At 40.5% G+C, this 22,488-nt stretch overlaps 1 protein-coding gene across 1 annotated transcript in view; it reads left to right on the forward strand.

Moving 5' to 3' along the window:
- FAM184B (family with sequence similarity 184 member B) overlaps positions 1-22,488 on the forward strand; it is a 123,026-nt gene that overhangs the window by 57,456 nt on the left and 43,082 nt on the right. Inside the window, exons 5-7 of the mRNA XM_007187611.3 lie at positions 167-373; positions 8,359-8,469; positions 10,307-10,414. Coding sequence (XP_007187673.2) covers positions 167-373; positions 8,359-8,469; positions 10,307-10,414 — 426 coding nt within the window. The remainder of the gene's footprint in view (positions 1-166; positions 374-8,358; positions 8,470-10,306; positions 10,415-22,488) is intronic.

Here is a 22,488-nt window from a genome sequence, read left to right on the forward strand (position 1 = left end):
GTCTCTTACAGATATCAAACACGTGATTTTATAAACTTTATTGTACCTTGTGATACATGCTTTGAAATCAGTAATCAACATTGTAGAAGTTACATAAAAGAGAAATGGTGATCTCCTGCTCCTCTCCCCACCCTGGCAGTTTTACAAGCCCTTTTTCTTTTTATAGACCAAGAAAGAGGCATGTATTGAGACAGAATATATGAAGCAAAAATATGAAGAAGACCTTCGTAAAATCAAAGATCAGACAGAAGAGGAGAAGAAACATCTCAAAGACCAGCTGGTGAAGCGCCTAGAAGACCTGGTGAAGAAGCACACGGTGGAAATCCAATTAGTTCGCTCATCAGTGGAAGCTGAGAGGCAGAGGCTACAGAAGGTGAAACCCCTTTCAGAGATAACCGTTCCATTTGTTTTGCCTTGCCTCTGCCTCCCTCCTTTCCTCTTTTGTTTCTTCTTTCCTTCCTCAAACATTTACTGAGCTCCTGTTGTATATAGATCTCAGCTAGTTCTCTGATCAGAGGGAGTTCAGAGTCTTCAGGAGGAGACAGGGCACCCCAGGGCTGTGAGACAATAGGGCCTAGAGTTGTTGACATGGGGTGGAATTGTGTCATATGAGTGTTTAACTTAGGGAAATTCAAATCCTCTAATCTGCAAAAACAGAGAGAAATAACATGAAGTGAACACGCAGGCCTGGCAGACTGCCTGGATTCAAATCCCAGCTCTGCCACCCTCTAGCTCTGTGACCACAGAAAGTTATTTAACCTGGGCTCCTCGCAGGGAAACTCTGCGGGGCCCCAAGTTACTCATTTATAAAACAGATGGTGATAATAGCACCTCACAGAGGAGCTGCGAGGATTGCATGAGGTAATCCACGTGAAAAAACAAAGCAGATCATAGTGCCTGGGGCGTAAGAGGCACTAGGTAGATGAAGGTAATTAATTAATCAGTGGGAGAGAAGTTTCTCAGCCTCTGAATACTGTTCCAACTTCCCAGCAACGGGGGCGTTTCCTGCTGAGAAGGAATGCAAAGCATCATCCCTCGTGTTTGCTGAGGAAAGCAAATAACATATGTATATGAATGCTTTAGGAAAAGAGTGAAGTAAATCAGTATTATTGTGAGCATAGGTGGTGCTTTAATTATTATAAGAAGGCTTCTTTCTAATCTAAGAACTTACATTATCACTATGAGTTTTCACTGAAAGATAATCATATATCACTGAGGAATGCAATGTGTGGTGGTGAAGAGTAGTAGATACTCAATAAATATGTGTTGGATAAATAAATGAACTTACGAAAGTCTAGTTCTGGGTCCAAGTCCTGACTCTTTCACTGGCTTTACTACCATGGATAGGTCACTTAATCTTTCTGAAACCTGATTTTGAAAATAAGGATAAATACTTTGGGGACTTGTTATGTGAATTAAATATGGTGGGTTTTAAATTTATTTATTTATTTATTTACTTTTGGCTTCATTGGGTCTTCATTGCTGCACGCTGGCTTTCTCTAGTTGCAGTGAGCAGGGGCTACTCTTCATTGTGGTGCACGGGCCTCTCATTGTGGTGGCTTCTCTTGTTGCGGAGCACGGGCTCTAGGCGCACGGGCTTCAGTAGTCGTGGCCCGCAGGCTCTAGAGTGCAGGCTCAGTAATTGTGGCTCACGGGCTTAGTTGCTCCGTGGCATGTGGGATCTTCCCGGACCAGGGCTCGAACCCGTGTCCCCTGCATTGGCTGGCGGATTCTTAACCACTGTGCCACCAGGGAAGCCCCTAAATATGGTTTTATATGTAAACTCTTATCTCAGTGCACAACATGTAGCAAAAGTTTGATAAACGGTGGCTGTGATTAGTTACCATGTCATTAGATGACATCATGTGTGATAATATTATTTAGTGTCCACTATACTTTATGAAACACTTTATTCTTATGAACACATTTAATCCTCCCAACAGGATTACAAAATGAGTGTTCATATCCCCATTTCAGAGATGAGAAAACTGAGGCTCAAATATGTTATGTATCCACTCACACAGACAGTGAGTGGTGCAGCTTCATTAAAACCTGACAGCCTGACTCCAGAGCCCGTGGTTTCCCATCCCTGCACAGAGGGGGAAGCAGCTGTATTGAAAGCACTTTCCTCCCCATGAGCAGTGACTGGTTGCACAAATCCAATCCTCACGTAGCTGAACCTGCTTTCCATCGTGAGCCACAATCAGTGGGAGGGACAGTAGCTCTCCCAGAGCTACAGGTTGCCCTGGTAACTTGTCAGCCAAGCCTGACTCTGAGTGTAGAAATCGCACTTCAGCTTTAATCAGGGGCATGGATCCATTTGGGAAATGAATCATGTAGCAATAAATTGCATTTCCTCCTGGTTTTTTATTTTCTTTTAAAAAATTATGGTCATTTCTACAAACTGAGGATATAAGTTATATAAATTAGACCATGCAGACTACAGGAAGGTAAAAGCTTGAAGAGGTCCCAGATCTGGTGTTCGTGGACTAAAAGTAGATACCGGTTTCCCCTCTAGAGTTAAGCGCACACTGTTCCTTTGGGCCCTTGAGTATAAGTATGTTGTGTATCCTGAATGCTACCTTAACCTGAAAAAGACGCCACAGGAGATGGGCTTAATCTTCACAGACAGAGCAGAGTACGCGTCCTATAATTAGCACTTGCCCTCGTTGATTCCGAGGAGAGTGTGGAAAGATTTATTGAGTCCTCACTGAGCTGTTCTAGACACTGCTGCGTTCTACACCCCATTTGTATCACTTAGGATTCTGGGTGGCAAGCATCACAAACCCACCCTGGGCGTTTTAGGTAAGAAAGGAATTTAGTAAAGGGTAATGAAAAGCTTTCTGGAAAACCAGGGAACTGGACTTGGCAAGCTACTCAGTGATGAAGACACCCTTGCTGCCACATCTGAGCCCAGACCTTCTGTTTACACAGCTGACACCACCAACACTGGGCCCTGGATGTTGCCTGCAGAACTGCACTGTCCAATATGGTAGCCTCTTGACACATGTGGTTATTTACATTTAAATCAGTTACAATTAAATAATATTTTAAATTCAGTTCCTCAGTGGAACTAGCCACATTTCAAGTGCTCAGTTGCCATATGTGGCTAGTGGCTCCCAGATTGGATAGCACAGTGTTGAGGGATTTCTACACATTAGCTACATTATGTCTTAGAACATTTCTATCATCACGGAAAGTTCCGTCAGTCAGAGCTGCTGTAGAATGGCTGCCCCTGCTGCCCCTGGGAAGTTCAGTTGCCAGATCCTTTATGACTCCAGCTTGTACGTATCGACGGCTTCCAATTCAAAATCCGGGGTGGGTGTGTCTGATTGGTCCCATGCCTTGATCACATGCCTCAATCACGTGCCCATGCCCTCGTCACAAGGGAGTCTGGGAAGGTAAGTCTGACATTTTCTGGTTCTGTGGTGGAAGGATGGCTCTGATGTATCAGATGGAGAACTTCCCAAACATTCAGAGAAGGATCAGAGGCTGGGCAGCCAAAAGGAACAACAGCTCTCCACTCCATGATTTAATTCTTACCTCAGCCCTGTAGGCAGGGGTTGTTTTCCCATTTCACAGATGAGGAACCTGGGAAATGAAGTCACTTGAGTATCACATGAATTGGGTGTGAGTCAGGGCTGCCTTGACTCCAAAGCCACTAACTTTTGCCCTCTGTCTGTGTAGCAGAACAGAATAAACATTGCCCTGGGCCTTGGAGAGCAGCCTTCAGGTCTTCACCCTGCCAATATCCATTTATGGTTTATTTATCATTCATTGAATGCATACTTGGTGTTTTGAGCAATGCAGGGATACAGGAATCAGCCATGCCTACAGGGAGCTCACAGTCTGGAAGGAGGAACAAGACATGCACTCAAACCATCTGTCAAGTCTGTGTATAAGAAGTGCTGTGCTGGGGAAGCAGCCACATTGTCAAACCTTAAATAAGTCACCCCAAACCATTCTAGGCCTCTACTTTCTAATTTCAGTATTAATGTGAATGTGAATGATTTTGTCTAATTCTTTTCAACTTTTTATTTCTATCAACTCCGAAAATACTCTTCATTATTTAGAAATAGGTTGCTTAATTTCCAAATATTTGGAACCATTCCAGATATCTCTTTGTTACTGATTTCTAATTTAGTTCTCTTGTGATCAAAGAACAGATTCTGTTCTTTCCTTTTCAATTAGCTCATATTATTGTATGGCCCGGGGATGGTCTATCTTGATGAAGGGTCCAGGTGCCCTTGAAAAGAATATGGATCTGCTGCTCTTGAGTGGAGTGTTTCATAAATGATAATTAGGTTAAGTTGGTTGATAGTGTTGTTCAAGTATCTTATTTCCTTACTAATTTTTTCTCTATTTGTTCTGTTGACTATTGAGAGAGGAGTATTGAAATCTCAAATTTAAATTGTCAGTTTTTATATTTTCCCTTTTGGTTCTGTCAGTTTTTGCTTTAGATAAATTCAAACTTATTTATGAGGTACATACACATTTAGGCTTATTATGTCTTCTCAATGAATTGGCCCCTTACTCATTATGGAATATTCCTTGTCCTGAAGTCTACTTTGATAAAAATACGGACATTCTATCATTTTTGTGGTTAGTGTTACAGTCTATTTTAATCCATTCCTTTACTTTTAACCTACCTGTGTCTTTCTAGTCAAAGTGCGTTTGTATTGGATTGGCCAAAAAGTTCGTTCGGGATCTGTAAGATGTTACGAAAACCTGAACGAACTTTTTGGCCAACCCAAATAGGCTAGCTGGATTTTCTGTTTTATTCATCTTGGCAGTCTGACTTTTGAGGGTCATTTAGACCATTTACATTCAGTGTAATTATCATTAAGTCTACCATATTGCTGAGTTGTGTTTTTTTTTCTATTTGTCACATCTTTTTTCTTTTTGCCTGTTTTTCTCTTTATTTTTGATTGCTTGAATATATAGCTTTTGGTATTCCCTTTTTTGTCTCCACTAGTGACTTGTTAGATACCTTCTTTTGGGGAGGGGATGGTGTGACATGGGTTGCTGTAGGATTTATAACATGCGACTGTATCATTGTCTGCCATCGAATAATATGCTGTTACTTCATACATATTGTGTTGCTGTAAGGTTTGTACGGAGAAGCAATACATATATACTTCACTGTACAAACCTTACAGCAGCACACTATTTTTATTTAGCCTTTCCTAACCTTTGTGAAGTTGTTGTCATATGTTTTACTTTACATATGTTATAAACTCTACATCGCTTTTCTATTTCCTTGAATAGTCAATTATCTCTTAGAGAGAATTTTTAAATGAGAAAACTAAAGTCTTTTATATTTTCTAATTTACCATTGCTACCCTCTTCATTCCTTTGGCATATTCAAGCGCCCCATCTGGTATCATTTTCTTTTGGCCTGAAGAACTTCCTTTAATGTTTCTTGTAGTGTCAGTCTGCTCACAGCAAATTCTCTCAGTGTTTATATGTCTGAAAATGTCTTTATTTTGCCTTCATTTTTGAAGGTTATCTTGCTGGATATAAATTCTAGGTTAACAGTTGTTTTTTCTTTCAGCACTTTAAAGATGCTGTTCAACTTTAAAAAATTTTTGGTTTGTATTTTCTTCAGATGAAAAGTTGGTAGCCACTCTTATCTGTTCTCCCCTGTGCATAGTGTATCTTTTTGTTTCCTGATTGCTTTTAAGACTTTTTTCTTTATCATATCACAGTTTGATTATGATATGTCATGGTGTGATATTCTTTGTGTTTTTCTGTTTGGGGTTCATTGGACGTCTTGGGTCTGTAGGTTATAGTTTTTTTCTGTATTCATATTTTTTAACTGAAGTGTAGTTTACTTGCAATGTTTTGCTGTGGGTTATAGTTTTTGTACAGTGTGGAAATTTTAAGATCATTATCTCTTCTGCCTTCCCCTTCTGAGTGACATTTCAGGCTTTGTACTGGTTTACTCTTTCAGCTACACCAGGAACTTTACTATAAATACATACCAAAGAGTAATTTTTCTTCTTGAAAAAAGTTAACATGTTTTCCTTTAAAATGCCAACTGAAATCTCTGCTTGGTGATTTCCTGTGGCTGCTTATTTGTTGTTCCCGTCACAGTGGCTCCCTTGTGTGTCTTTTCTTAAACTGCCAGTAATTGTGGACAATCTAGACAAGAAAGCAGAAAAAGGGTGGGAGTCCTGCTTTTGCCTCTTACCAGCCATTGGATTTGCTTCATGTGAAATTAGGAAGAGAATGTTAATGCTTCCTGTTGAAATCCTCAAGGTCACTTGAGGAAATTTGTGGGGAAATTTTTTCCCTTTAGGTCCATTTGTCAAGGCAACAGCTGAAGCTGTGATTGATTACATATACCCTAGGACATTAGGCTGTGCAAGATTAGAAGTAGCCACTGCTTTATGCTAAGCGTCTTTCTCACAGGGGGTTTCCACTGTGCTTGTTACAGTGAACATGCCTTGGCAGAGTTAGCGAGTGTCTGCACCAATAAGCACATTAAACAAAACTTCTGTTCAATAAAAGATTCTGTGAATAAGGGACTAAATAATGAAGTAAAAAAAAAATCAGAATCTTTGCTGAGGGGACGGCCTTATTTCTGATGGTTGCTTAAGTTATCTCAACTTGTTTTAAACAAAAAGTTTATCTACCATCTTCAGAAAATGAACTCTCCAAAGCAACAAGCCCTGCAAAAGGAGATGGTGGATTTACTGAAGACACTATACATGGGCTAAGTGTCCACATCATGCGACGCTTACAATCTAATCACAGCCCTCTTTTCTTCTCTTTTAAATGGCTGACCCCAGGGACAATGCTAAGCGCCACCCCAGGGCCACTGGCCTGGCCTGGGGCTGGCCCCATAGAAAGTGTAAAGGTGTCATCCAGATGATCAATAGCAGCATCTTTTTTAGATGCTCAGGTTAGAAATCCAGGAGTCAGAAATCCAGAAATCCATAATTTCTCTGTCATCCCTCACATTCAATCAGCCATAAAGTCCATTCATTCTGCAGTTGACCCTTGAACAACGTGGGAGTTAATCCAAGTATAACTTATAGTAGGACCTTCGTATCTGCAGTTCCTCCACATCCACAGGTTCAACCAACCAAAGACTGTGTAGTACTGTAGTATTTACTGTTGAAAAATGTCCACGTATAACTGGACCCATGCAGGCAGGGAAGAGGCACAGCCAAGCGGTCATCCTTTCCTGAGTTTGGATCTCGACTCTTCCGCATATGGGCTGCATGACCTTGGGCAAGTTGTTTAACCTCTTCAAGCTTCATTTCTTCATCTGTATAATGAGCTTTAACAATACTACCTAGCTCATAGGGTTTTCATAAGGATCAATGAGATGATCTGTGAAAAGCGCCCAGAAAATGGTACACACTCAGTAAATGTCAACTGCTAATATGTCCATCTACTTCTAGTTAGAGCATAAAGGTCTGTAATCAATTATCACCATCCAACATGGTATCTACTGCGTTATAGCTGTTGACTTTGCTGCCTATCTCTTTCACGCAAATGTGAGCTCCTGGTGAGTAAGCACATTGTCTGTTTTTATCCCCAGCTTCAAGAACAGTGCCAAGCACATGGTAGGTCTCAATAAATATTTGTTGAACAAATAAATGACTTAATATCTACCTAAAATTCAGCTATGAGGAACAGAATATTTCATTCACTGCTCTAGACACTTGAAAAATTTCCCCAGGTATTAAGCTAGATCAGAAAGTGTAAGCATCTGTAAGAATACTACTACTTATCATTTATTGATCCCTTACTATGTACCTAGAACTGTGCTAAGCATGTAAGTAATGCATTGAATCACAGAGAGGTTAGGAAATGTGCCCAAGATCACTCAGCTAAAATGCAGCTGCACCACTCACACGGGCTCCAGAATGTTCTTTTATCTGGATCTGCTTTGTGCTGAGACTATGAGGCTGTGGGGAGGGACCATGGAGGAAGCAGCCCTATGAATCCCATCATTTTGACTAGAGTAAGGATGCTGTTGAGAAGGCCAAAGAAGAAATTTCACTCTGCTTTTGATATTTCCCTGCAACTGAGGATGTAGTTGGCTTTTTGATTTATGGAACCGTGAGAATTGTGTCAGTAATGAGCATTCTCTTTTCTTATTTGACACCACAAAATTTAAAGCCAGGGGTTTACTCTGCCCCCCCCCCCCAGTATATATTCGACTTTGTGGTGTGAATTTAGCACCTGTTTTCTTTGGACTTCCTCATGTATTTCTAATTTATGTTTTCTTGTAGTAGTTTATGACTCTTGTGAGTTTCTTTGAACCCCTTTGGGAATAAGGCAGGGTGTGTCCCGTCCATGTTTTCGTGGCTTGTGTGGTTAACTCTTCCATTCATCATTTAGGAAGTAGAAACACAGTTGGAGGAAGTGAAGAAGAAATCAGAAAATGACATAAAGCATCTGGAAGAAGAGAAAGAGGCCCTAAGTGTGAAGCTCCAGAATTCACTGCTTGAGGTAAGTCCCGGATAAAAGCGGTTCTTGGAATGATGGTTCTGGGCTCCAGGAGTTTTTGATGAACTGAGATGCTAGGAATCTTGGGAAGCTGCCCTGACCTCCTTACATTTAGCATCCTTGGAAGGAAGAAAAAGACTTCATCCTGACAGGAAGGCTGTCTCAGGGGCATAAATTCAGCGGCAAATAACAGAGAGCCTGATTTATAGAGGCTTAACAAAGAGGCGCTTAATGTCACACATAAAAGAGGGAGGCAGGAGGCTGCTGGTGTTGATTCTGTGGCTAAATGATATTAGGCCTGGAAAATCTGCAAACATCTTGGTCCTGCCCTCTCCCCTCCCCCAGCTGTGTTATCAGTGTCCTGGGCATTAGATTCTTCCACCTTCCTGGGCTCTTTTCTTTATCAAAAAGAATTAAAAATTATAATTTGTAACTGCACTGTCATAAAGGTGAATATGGCCAGGCTGCAGTTTTTTCTTCTGATTTTGAAAGAAATGAAAATATTTTCATGGCCCCTAAATGCATCGTAGGTTCCTAGCACTGCACGGAGGAGAAGTTGGCTCAGATTCCCCTTGGCTGTGAGAATGACTGTCACTGTTCCAGTTGTCATGTCCAAAGTTAAAGCAGGAAAGAAGGAGGGGCAGGGATGACCAGGCCTGCCCGCTTCATCAGAAAAACAAAAGCATGCGCAGAAGCCCCCAGCTGACTCCTATTCCCATTGGTAATATCTGTGCCACGTGGCCAGCCTGGGAAAGCAAGGATTTAGCTGTCAGGCCTCCCTGGTGGAGGCAGGCAAGGAGAGCAGGGTAAGGAATGGATGTAAACCAGCTGAACAATGGAGTTTTCTTCTTGGGCCCACTTGTCCAAACCACCCAGGGACCAAGTTCAAAGTTTAAAGGCATTGTGGACAGTGTTACTAGGGAGAAGAACTTGCCACTGACAGACTCCTATTCATCCTTCAGTGCCCTTACCACTGTGCTGGAATTCCCTGGGCAGAGTTTATTGCTGTAAGTTCTCTGCAGTAGTACCTACCTCATAGTAATTGTTAGGAGAATTAAAAGAGTTAATACTGTAAAATGCTTAGGTCTGTGCCTGGCACAGAGCAAACACACCATTAATGATGCTCTTATATATTGTACATGTGTCTACTGAATGTTGTTGTGATTGTAAACATGCATCTGTTTGCTCCATAAGATGACAGCTCCTTGAAGGCAGGGACGATATTTTATGATCTTACTATCTTGCTCTCACTCTGTCCCTTCTCCTCCCCACTTTACACCTAGCATGCTGCCTGAGGAGCATTAGTTTTAGCAACATCTGAGGTTCCTTTATGGTTATTGACCTTGTTCTTCTCAAAGTCTAGAGCAGGGAAACCAGTCTGTTTAATTGACACTCTACAATTAGTTGGTTAACAATAATCATAATTAAGGCTTTACAATTTAATAGCAGCTTCTAGCCATTCTTCTCTCATATTATCTGTGTAATTCTTAAATATTGTTCCTTTTCTTTACCAACTAACTTTGTAAAAAAAAATAGGGTGGCCTTCCAGGAACGGTATGAAAACTAATGGAAACCATGCTACAGCTCTGGTATAGTTAGTGATGTGAATAATTTAAAGAGAAGTGTGGAATATTGTAAACCTGCCAGGCTCATCTTCTTCTGGAGAGATGAAGCAACTAGCTAATTAGAAATGGCCTCTCTAGAAGCATGTCTGGGATTTGTCTAGTGGGGCACAGTCCCCAGAACTGATTGACCCAAGGGAACGAGTCCCAGATTAATGACCACAGCCGGGGGATAGGACTTTGCTTCATTGCTGAATGTTTCTATTCTTCTGTTTTAGGTTTTAAGGCTGGAAGAATTTATCCAACAGAATAATGTACATCCCCCGAGAGGCAATGAATGGCCCCAAGAATTGGACTGCCAGCACTGCAACATTTTAGAGACCCAGGTAACCTCTAGCTTTTTCTGCTTTAATTAAGGATATTTTTCTTCTTCTTTTCAGCACTTTGGTGTCCCCAGTGACACGCGCTGGCATTAATGGGCTCTTTTATTTCCCCCCTTAGAGCTGCCAAAATGCCTGAAAAAAAAAATCATTATAAAATCAATTTGCAAAAACCACAACGAAAATAAGAGTTCTGAGTAATTATCCACATGGTTTGAAAAAGAACAGGGCTTGTCAGATGACTCTTCTCTCCCTCTCTGAGAGCAGCCTGGCTGGCAGATCAAGGGGCACTGGACTAGAGGGGGGTCTTTGGTTCTGCCCAGCATGAAGCATAACAGTAATCATAACTCCCCCTCAAGTGCATGTTGAGAAGCTTGGGTTGGTTCACCATGAAACTCGGCTCTCATCTGACCCTCCTGGGTCTAGACCGTGATCCCTCCATGAGCTTAGTTCTAGAGAGAAGTACAGACCCCTCCTACACAGAGTTGCAGGAGGAACCTTGATGAGTATCAGTTCCACTTGATTCAACTCAACATGCACGTTCTTCGATCATTCTGCAGTCATCTGTGAAATACATAACAAGTGCCAGCCTCTGAGCTACATGCTAGACGGGAGAAATATATATAAACAAATAGGTTTAACACAATGTGGACATTAGGTAATAGAATTAAACATCTGGTGCTGTGTTTTCTATTAGGCAACTGTTATGCACTTTACAGGTATAGTTTGTTCTTTTCCTTTTTTAACTTTATTTATTTATTTATTTTAAACAGCAGGTTCTTATTAGTCATCCATTTTATACACATCAGTGTATACATGTCAATCCCAATCTCCCAATTCATCCCACCACCACCACCACCCCCTGCCGCTTTCCCCCCTTGGTGTCCATACGTTTGTTCTCTACATCTGTGTCTCTATTTCTGCCTTGCAAACTGGTTCACCTGTACCATTTTTCTAGGTTCCACATATATGCGTTAATATACAATATTTGTTTTTCTCTTTCTGACTTACTTCATTCTGTATGACAGTCTCTAGGTCCATCCACATCTCTACAAATGACCCAGTTTCGTTCCTTTTTATGGCTAATATTCCATTGTGTATATGTACTACAACTTCTTTATTCATTCCTCTGTTGATGGGCATTTAGGTTGCTTCCATGACCTGGCTATTGTAAATAGAGCTGCAATGAACATTGGGGTGCATGTGTCTTTTTGAATTATGGTTTTCTCTGGGTACATGCCCAGTAGTGGGATTGCTGGGTCATAGGGTAATTCTATTTTTAGTTTTTTAAGGAACCTCCATACTGTTCTCCATAGAGGCTGTATCAATTTACATTCCCACCAACAGCGCAAGAGGGTTCCCTTTTCTCCACACCCCCTCCAGCATTTGTTGTTTGCAGATTTTCTTTTTATTTATTTATTTTTTTATTACTTTAAAGGGTCTGCGTTTGCTCACCCAACCTCACCAAATCTCTCAGCCCCAAGAGTGTCCACCCTTATGTCTCAATCAGCTGTGGGTCTAGATATGGTCAATCCAGGTGGCATCACAGCCCCTGAACGAATTTTGTAAGAATTTCTCTCTCTTTCACTGTCTTTGTTTCATGGGTTTTTAAAAGCAATTGATTTTTATAATGGGGTTTAGCTGCTTTTCACTGCTGTGTTTATGCCGCTTTACACCCACTTGACTCACTTACAGAGAGATATCAATACATAGGTTTTAAGATTCTTACTAGTCAGATATATTCTTGGGCAGTGAATAGGGGGTGTTGAGTCCAGTTCACTGAGCAAGGAGTAGGTCTTGTCTATTACATATTGGGTTTATGGAACGGTATCTGAGCTAATTTGTTTTTTTTTTTGTTTGTTTGTTTGTTTTGTTTTTTTTGTTATTTTTCACACACATACACTGTATTTTATTTTTACAAGAGATAAATAGACTGACACCAAGCATTGTACATGGATGACCACAACAAAAGCAACAATGATTGCAGTTACCAAACATGAAACACACTCATACTATGTCATAATATTGACATTCAGTCCAGTAATCCTCCACTGCAACAGCTCCTTTACTTTGCAGTGAAAATTGATTTGTATATTCTTTGCCTCTGAGTCCTTGTGGGATTTTTTTTTTTTTAATTCAGACAGAAAGTCACAAAAATTATACTCATCCTCATCAGTTCACTCAGTCCCATGTAATTAATTTTTTTTTTCATCTTGATCTTTTGTTAGCACTTTTATGAGTTCATCAGTTTTTCATTAGAGTTCTGAAAATGCTTATTCATTCAGTTCAGCATTACAGTCAGTTACCAGAAACCTGTACTTGTGAGAGTCTTTTCCATGAATTTCTTGAAGATGTAACCCTTTTATAGGAACATATTTGCAAAATCATCAGAGTACACCCAGAACTGTCTGTAAATGACAAAAGACTTAAAAATGACCATGGTTAAGGATTTGATGAAAGTTCATAATAATGCAGTTGACAAGAAAATTAGTTATTTCTGAGATATACATTTTAAAGTAATAACTAGGATTATTACTTATAACATTATACCAGGACATATAAGATTTTTAGAAAATTCCATGTAATGTCTGAAACATTTATATTAACATATTTCCATACATATTTCCATACAAATACAAATATAAGATTTTTAGAAATTTCATGTAATGTCTGAAACATTTATATTAACATATTTCCATATAAATAACCCAATGAAAGTTTAGTATTAGTTGTTTTGTTTGTTTTTTTATACTGCAGGTTCTTATTAGGCATCAATTTTATACACATCAGTGTATACATGTCAATCCCAATCGCCCAATTCAGCACACCACCATCCCCACCCCACCGCAGTTTTCCCCCCTTGGTGTCCATATGTCCATTCTCTACATCTGTGTCTCAACTTCTGCCCTGCAAACTGGCTTATCTGTACCATTTTTCTAGGTTCCACATACATGCATTAATATACGATATTTGTTTTTCTCTTTCTGACTTACTTCACTCTGTATGACAGTCTCTAGATGCATCCACGTCTCAACAAATGACTCAATTTCGTTCCTTTTTATGGCTGAGTAATATTCCATTGTATATATGTACCACATCTTCTTTATCCATTCGTCTGTTGATGGGCATTTAGGTTGCTTCCATGACCTGGCTATTGTAAATAGTGCTGCAATGAACATTCGGGTGCATGTGTCTTTTTGAATTACAGTTTTCTCTGGGTATATGCCCAGTAGTGGGATTGCTGGGTCATATGGTAATTCTATTTTTAGTTTTTTAAGGAACCGCCATATTGTTCTCCATAGTGGCTGTATCAATTTACATTCCCACCAACAGTGCAAGAGGGTTCCGTTTTCTCCACACCCTCTCCAGCATTTGTTGTTTGTAGATTTTCTGATGATGCCCATTCTAACTGGTGTGAGGTGATACCTCATGGTAGTTTTGATTTACATTTCTCTAATAATTAGTGATGATGAGCAGCTTTTCATGTGCCTCTTGGCCATCTGTATGTCTTCTTTGGAGAAATGTCTATTTAGGTCTTCTGCCATTTTTTGATTGGGTTTTTTGTTTTTTTCATATTGAGCTGCATGAGCTGTTTATGTATTTTGGAGATTAATCCTTTGTCCATTGATTCATTTGCAAATACTTTCTCCCATTTTGAAGGTTATCTTTTCATCTTGTTTATGGTTTCCTTTGCTTTGCAAAAGCTTTTAAGTTTCATTAGGTCCCATTTATTTATTTTTGTTTTTATTTCCATTACTCTAAGAGATGGGTCAGAAAAGATCTTGCTGTGATTTATGTCAAAGAGTGTTCTTCCTATGTTTTCCTCTAAGAGTTTTATAGTGTCTGGTCTTACATTTAGGTCTTTGATCTATTTTGAGTTTATTTTTGTGTATGGTGTTAGGGAGTGTTCTAATTTCATTCTTTTACATGTAGCTGTCCAGTTTTCCCAGCACCACTTATTGAAGAGGCTATCTTTTCTCCATTGAATATCCTTGCCTCCTTTGTCATAGATTAGTTGACCATAGGTGCGTGGGTTTATCTCTGGGCTTTCTATCCTGTTCCATTGATCTATATTTCTGTTTTCGTGCCAGTACCATATTGTCTTGTTTACTGTAGCTTTGTAGTATACTCTGAAGTCAAGGAGTCTGATTCCTCCAGCTCCGTTTTTTTCCCCTCAAGATTGCTTTGGCTATTCAGGGTCTTTTGTGTCTCCATACAGATGTTAAGATTTTTTTGTTCCAGTTCTGTAAAAAATGCCATTGGTAATTTGATAGGGATTGCATTGAATCTTTAGATTGCTTTGGGTAGTATACTCATTTTCACAATATTGATTCTTCCAATCCAAGAACATCATATATCTCTCCATCTGTTTGTGTCATCTTTGATTTCTTTCGTCAGTGTCTTATAGTTTTCTGAGTACAGGTCTTTTACCTCCTTAGGTAGATTTATTCCTAAGTATTTTATTCTTTTTGTTGCAATGGTAAATGGGATTGTTTCCTTAATTTCTCTTTCTGATCTTTCATTGTTAGTGTATAGGAATGCAAGAGATTTCTGTGCATTAATTTTGTATCCTGAAACTTTACCAAATTCATTGATGAGCTCTCGTAGTTTTCTGGTGGCATCTTTAGGATTATCTTTGTATAATATCATGTCATCTGCAAACAGTGACAGTTTTACTTCTTTTCCAATTTGGATTCCTTTTATTTCTTTTTCTTCTCTGATTGCTGTGGCTAGGACTTCCAAAACTGTGTTGAATAATAGTGGTGAGGGTGGACATCCTTGTTTTGTTCCTGATCTTAGAGGAAATGGTTTCAGTTTTTCACCATTGAGAATAATGTTTGCTGTGGGTTTGCCATATATGGCCTTTATTATGTTAAGGTAGGTTCCCTCTATGTCCACTTTCTGGAGAGTTTTTATCATAAATGGGTGTTGAATTTTGTCAAAAGCTTTTTATGCATCTATTGAGCTGATAATATGGTTTTTATTCTTCAGTTTGTTAATATGGTGTATCACATTGATTGATATGTGCATATTGAAGAATCCTTGCATCCCTGGGATGAATCCCACTTGATCATGGTGTATGATCCTTTTAATGTGTTGTTGGATTCTGTTTGCTAGTATTTTGTTGAGGATTTTTGCATCTATATTCATCAGTAATATTGGTCTGTAATTTTCTTTTTTTGTAGTATCTTTGTCTGGTTTTGGTATCAGGGTGATGGTGGCCTCGTAGAATGAGTTTGGGAGTGTTCCTTCCTTTGCAATTTTTTGGAAGAGTTTGAGAAGGATGGCTGTCAGCTCTTCTCTAAATGTCTGAGAGAATTCACCTGTGAAGCTATCTGGTCCTGAACTTGTGTTTGTTGGAAGATTTTTGATCACAGTTTCAATTTCATTACTTGTGATTGGTCTGTTCATATTTTCTGTTTCTTCCTGGTTCAGTCTTGGAAGGTTATACCTTTCCAAGAATTTGTCCGTTTCTTCCAGGTTGTCCATTTTATTGGCAAAGAGTTGCTTGTAGTAGTCTCTTATGATGCTTTGTATTTCTGTGGTGTCCATTGTAACTTCTCCTTTTTCATTTCTAATTTTATTGATTTGAGTCCTCTCCCTCTTTTTCTTGATGAGTCTGGCTAAAGGTTTTTCAATTTTGTTTATCTTCTCAAAGAACCAGCTTTTAGTTTTATTGATCTTTGCTATTATTTTCTTTGTTTCATTTATTTCTGCTCTGATCTTTGTGATTTCTTTCCTTCTGTTAACTTTGGGTTCTGTTTGTTCTTCTTTCTCTAGTTCCTTTCGGTGTAAGGTTAGATTGTTTATTTGAGATTTTTCTTGTTTCTTGAGGTAGGATTGTATTGCTATAAACTTCCCTCTTAAAGTGCTTTTGCTGCATCCCATAGGTTTTGGATCATCGTGGGTTTTTTTGTCATTTGTCTCTAGGTATTTTCTGATTTCCTCTTTGATTTCTTCAGTGATCTCTTGGTTATTTAGTAACGTATTGTTTAGCCTCCATGTGTTTGTGTTTTTATGGGTTTTTTTCCCCTGTAATTGATTTCTAATCTCATAGCATTATGGTTGGAAAAGATGCTTGATATGATTTCAATTTTCTTAAATTTATTGAGGCTTGATTTGTTGACCCAAGATATGATCTATCATGGAGAATGTTCTGTGTGCACTTGAGAAGAAAGTGTAATCTGCTGTTTTCGGATGGAATGTCCCATATATATCAATTAAATCTATCTGGTCTATTGTGTCATTTAAAGCTTCTGTTTCCTTATTTATTTTCTGTCTGGATGATCTGTCCATTGGTGTAAGTGAGGTGTTAATGTCCCCCACTATTATTGTGTTACTGTCAATTTCCTCTTTTATAGCTGTTGGCATTTGCCTTATGTAGTGAGGTGCTCCTATGTTGGATGCATATATATTTAGAATTGTTATATCTTCTTCTTGGATTGATCCCTTGGTCATTATGTGGTGTCCTTGCTTGTCTCTTGTAACATTCTTTATTTTAAAGTCTATCTTGTCTGATATGAGTATTGCTACTCCAGCTTTCTTTAGATTTCCATTTGCATGGAATATCTTTTTCCATCCCCTCACTTTCAGTCTGTATGTGTCCCTAGGTCTGAAGTGGGTCTCTTGTAGACAGCATATATATGGGTCTTGTTTTTGTATCCATTCAGCAAGCCTGTGTCTTTTGGTTGGAGCATTTAATCCATTCACATTTAAGGTAATTATCAATATGTATGTTCCTATTACCATTTTCTTAATTGTTTTCAGTTTGTTTTTGTAGGTCCTTTGCTTCTCTTGTGTTTCCCGCCTAGAGAAGTTCCTTTAGCATTTGTTGTAGAGCTGGTTTGGTGGTGCTGAATTCTCTTAGCTTTTGATTGTCTCTAAAGCTTTTGATTTCTCCGTCAAATCTGAATTAGATCCTTGCCAGGTAGAGTAATCTAGGTTGTAGTTTCTTCCCTTTCATCACTTTAAATATATTGTGCCACTCCCTTCTGACTTGTAGAGTATTTGCTAAGAAATCAGCTGTTAACCTTATGGGAGTTCCCTTGTATGTTATTTGTCATTTTTCCCTTGTTGCTTTTAATAATTTTTCTTTTTCTTTAATTCTTGTCAGTTAGATTACTATGTGTCTCGGTGTGTCTCTCCTTGGGTTTATCCTGCCTGGGACTCTCTGCGCTTCCTGGACTTAGGTGGCTATTTCCTTTCCCATGTTAGGGAAGTTTTCGACTATAATCTCTTCAAATATTTTCTCAGGTCCCTTCTCTCTCTCTTCTCCTTCTGGGACCCCTATAATGTGAATGTTGGTACGTTTAATGTTGTCCCAGAGGTCTCTTAGGCTGTCTTCATTTCTTTTCATTCTTTTTTCTTTATTCTGTTCTGTGGCAGTGAATTCCACCATTCTGTCTTCCAGATCACTTATCCGTTCTTCTGCCTCAGTTATTCTGCTATTGATTCCTTCTAGTGTATTTTTCATTTCATTTACTGTATTGTTCATCTCTGTTTGTTTAATTCTTCTAGGTGTTTGTTCTTTAATTCTTCTAGGTCTTTGTTAAACATTTCTTGTATCTTCTCGATCTTTGCCTCCACTCTTTTTCCGAGGTCCTGGATCATCTTCACTATCATTATTCTCAATTCTTTTTCTGGAAGGTTTCCTATCTCCACTTCATTTAATTGTTTTTCTGGGGTTTTATCTTGTTCCTTCATCTGGTACATAGTCCTCTGCCTTTTCATTTTGTCTATCTTTCTGTGAATGTGGTTTTCGTTCCACAGGCTGCTGGATTGTAGTTCTTCTTGCTTCTGCTGTCTGCCCCCTGGTGGATGAGGTTATCTAGGAGGCTTGTGCAAGCTTCCTGATGGGAGGGACTGGTGGTGGGTAGAGCTGGGTGTTGCTCTGGTGGGTAGAGCTCAGTAAAACTTTAATCCACTTGTCTGCTGATGAGTGGAGCTGAGTTCCCTCCCTGTTGGTTGTTTGGCCTGAGGGGGCCCAGCACTGGAGCCTGTCCAGGCTCTTTGGTGGGGCTAATGGCAGACTCTGGGAGGGCTCACGCCAATCAGTACTTCCCAGAACTTCTGCTGTCAGTGTTCTTGTCCCTGCGGTGAGCCACAGCCAACCCCTGCCTCTGCAGGAGACCCTCCAACACGAGCAGGTAGGTCTGGTTCAGTCTCCTTTGGGGTCACTGCTCCTTCCCCCTGGGTCCTAATGCACACACTACTTTGTGTGTGCCTTCCAAGAGTGGAGTCTCTGTTTCCCCCAGTCCTGTAGAAGTCCTGCAATCAAATCCTATTAGCCTTCAAAGTCTGATTCTCTGGGAATTCCTCCTCCCGTTGCCAGACCCCCAGGTCGGGGAGCCTGATGTGGGGCTCAGAACCTTCACTCCAGTGGGTAGACTTCTGTGGTATAAGTGTTCTCCAGTTTGTGAGTCACCTACCCAGCAGTTATGGGATTTGATTTTATTGTGATGGCGCCCTTCCTACTGTCTCATTGCAGCTTCTCCTTTGTCTTTGGATGTGGGGTATCTTAGTTGTGATTCTGATGCTCTTGCAAGAGGGAGTGAGCATACGTGCTTCTGTTCCGCCATCTTGAACCAATCTCCTCGTCTGTTCTTTTAAACTGAGTTTTCTTTTCAAAAAGATAACCTACCTACAAAGCACAGAATTCGTAAGGTGCATAAAGGTATACAGTGAAAAGCGTCCCCCTCCCCCAGTTCCCTGTCTGTTTCATTTTGTTTTACCTCTTCTTGTATCTCCTTTCATATGGTGCATATGCAGGCATCATTATGAATATATTATTTTCTTCTGCAAATGATAGAATTCTCTCCTTCTCTCTGCTTTTTCCTAAACTTAAATTTTTGTAGCTTGGAGATTGCAACACAGCAGTACACTTCCATATCAACTTCATTTTTCCCTTGAACAGAAAAACTGTAATACATGTACCTCTTCCCTTATGATGAATTTTTAGGTTGTTTCTAATTTTTCACTATAGATAATACTTAAATGGATAACACTGTAGAGGGATACAGTGTAGCATAGTGGTTAAGCGAGCTGTTCCCTGAACCTGACGCCTGGTTTCTTACTGGCTAAAGAATCTTGGACAATTGATTTAAAGTCTGTTTGCTTGAGCTTCTTCACCTGTAAAATGGGTCTGATGATAACACCTACCTCCCAGGGTTTTTATGAGGACCAAAGGAATTAATATATAAGCAGTGATGAAAACAGCACCCAGCACGTGTAAATGCTCAGTGGGTGCTAACTCTTACCATCGTAGAATTTGCTGGGTCCAACGGTATGAGTGGCTTTAACTTTGATAGGTTTGCTGCATTGCCTTCCATCAAGGTTGTCAGTGTACTGCCATGGCAGCACATGCAACTGCCTGCTTCCCCACAACCTTGCCAACACAGCAGGTCACACAACTTTCTGAACTTGGTCAATCAGAGAAAATTTATAATTTAATTTAGATATTTTTGGCAAGCCAACTCTATACCAGCCAAGCGAGTCAAACCTTTGCTGAGGCCTTGGAGGTGCAAAGTCCAGGCTCATGTGGATGGTGTGTGAGCAGCACACTGCCGTGTGGTGAACCCTGCACCCACGTGGGACACGACAAAGGTTGTTCTTAGCTGTTCTGCCAAAGCATTTCAGTGAGTCAAGAGAGATATAAATAATAAGACCAACTGAGAGCAGACTTTTCACTCCACTCCCAGAATATGCAGAGGGAGGGTTGCCAACCCTGGGTGTGGCTCTGTCCCCATCATAGACAGCTGAGACTCCACTGAGCCTTTTGTCCTGGTCTCTCATGTCTAGTCTCCTTGATTCTCTTAGGTTCACAATGTTCTTCATTGGTTTCCAGAAAACCATGTCAGTCTTGGTAATTCTAAAGGAAACTTTTTTTCTGGAAGTTTCTGGTGCCTGGGTCACAGTGAACCAGGGGCAGAGAAGGGACAAAGTTTTCATAGATCCCTGCCTGCACCGTCTCCAGAAGAAAAAGGAGAGTCATTTGTGGTCATCATTAGTCAAGTCATTTCACCTCAACAAGTATTTATAAGTGCTATCACTATGCAAGGCACAGGGCTGGATGCCGGGGTGAGTGAGGTCCAGTCCTGGTCCTTGGAGAGCTCCATTTCAAATGCAGGAAGTAAATATTATGTAATTATCTCTCTGAGATCAGTTTCCTCACTACTCCTAGTAGCAAACACAGATCAAGTACCAATAATGTAGTGCAGTACACAGTCCCACAACAACCCTATGAAGCAAGTGTTATTTTTAAAAAATATTTATTGATTTATTTTTTAATTTGGCCATGCCGGGTCTTAGTTGCAGCATGTGGGATCTTTGCATGCGGGATCTTCATTGTGGCATGCGAACTCTTAGTTGCAGCATGTGGGATCTAGTTCCCTGATCAGGGATCAAACCCGGGCCCCCTGCATTGGGAGTGCAGGGTCTTAGCCACTGGTCCACCAGGGAAGTCCCAAGGCAAGTGTTATTATTATCCTTGCTTTACAGATAGGGAGACTGAGGCCCAAAGAGCAGCACCAGGGCCCAAACCACGATTCTGTACCGCTTCTCATTAGTAAAGTGGCAGTGATAATCCCTGCCCTCCCCCCCTCCAGAGACTTGTAATGAACAGAAGAAAGCACATGAAGGCACTTTTCAAAACTGTTATAGAGTCTATAAATGTAAGGTGACTTTGTAGTATCTATTACAGTTCCTATTAATCATTTCAGCAAAACCCCATTGCATTAGGTGTTCTATTTTAAGATGTACATAATGCTACCTTTGAAAGATTGTCAAATGAACTTGAGAATGATTTTCAATATTTCCTTCCAGGAGATTTCCTGGGCATGGGTATTCCTTTAAAATAGAAACAATCTAGGTGAGGTTCATTGCCTAGAAGATGAAAGATGAAGACCTAATGTGAACGTGGGTTTAAAATAACCAGCCATTTGCTTGGGAGAAGTTGGGAGGAGGCTTCTGCAGTGGATGGTTGGAGGAGAAGCAGGGTTATTTATTTTTCTGTACACACTTTAACAATGGAGAGAGCCCTGGCCAGAACCTGAGAAATGCCTGATGGGGAAGCCAAGAGTGTGAATTAGGGGCGATTAACTCAGGATACACCGAGAGTGGCTCAGGGTTGATCCTGGGAGGAACTCACTGGGATCGCAAGCAGACAAATAGAAAAGGGACGTTGGAGAGTCCGCTCCATTTGGAATTCAGAGAAATGAGTATTGGCGGGCTTGAAAGTGCTCTTTCAGCCAACTGTTCATTTCCATGGTCAAGTCCATTTGAGAAATATTCAGATGGCATCCCAGCTCCTTTTGAATGATGCACTTTGACCCAAAACACCAAGTACAGAAGGTGGGGGGGGGGGTGAAGGAAGGGAATGTTTTTGCCATTTATATGGTCTGTTGGTCCCCTCTGCTGAACCATTAGTTTGTTGAAATCAAGAACTGTATCTCATTAATCTTTATCCTTCCAGCACTTAACATACCTGAATATGGCAGATGTTTACACCTCCTTGTACATTAACTGATCCATGACATGACAACTGAACGAATGGAACTGAGGGTGCCATTCTGAGTTAGATTAGGAACACCTTCAAAAATTAACCTTGGGCTTCCCTGGTGGTGCAGTGGTTGAGAATCTGCCTGCTAATGCAGGGGACACGGGTTCGAGCCCTGGTCTGGGAAGATCCCACATGCCACGGAGCAGCTGGGCCCGTGAGCCACAATTGCTGAGCCTGCGCGTCTGGAGCCTGTGCCCCGCGACGGGAGGGGCCGCGATAGAGAAAGGCCCGCGCACCGCGATGAAGAGCGGTCCCCGCACCGCGATGAAGAGTGGCCCCCGCTTGCCACAACTGGAGAAAGCCCTCGCACGAACCGAAGACCCAACACAGCCAAAAATAAATAAATAAATAAATAAATAAATAAATAAATAAATAAGAAAATCCTTTAAAAAAAAAAAAAATTAACCTTGGCCAGAGGATGATTTAGAAGAACACCGGGGTCCTTCAGTTACTTGCAGGGAGGGGGAGGATTCATCTCCCTTTTTGGGGGAAGGATGCTCTTGTCTCTGGTGTCATGGGGGCT

The sequence above is a fragment of the Balaenoptera acutorostrata genome, chromosome 5 (genome assembly GCF_949987535.1).
Source record: "Balaenoptera acutorostrata chromosome 5, mBalAcu1.1, whole genome shotgun sequence".
Taxonomy (NCBI): Eukaryota; Metazoa; Chordata; class Mammalia; order Artiodactyla; family Balaenopteridae; genus Balaenoptera; species Balaenoptera acutorostrata.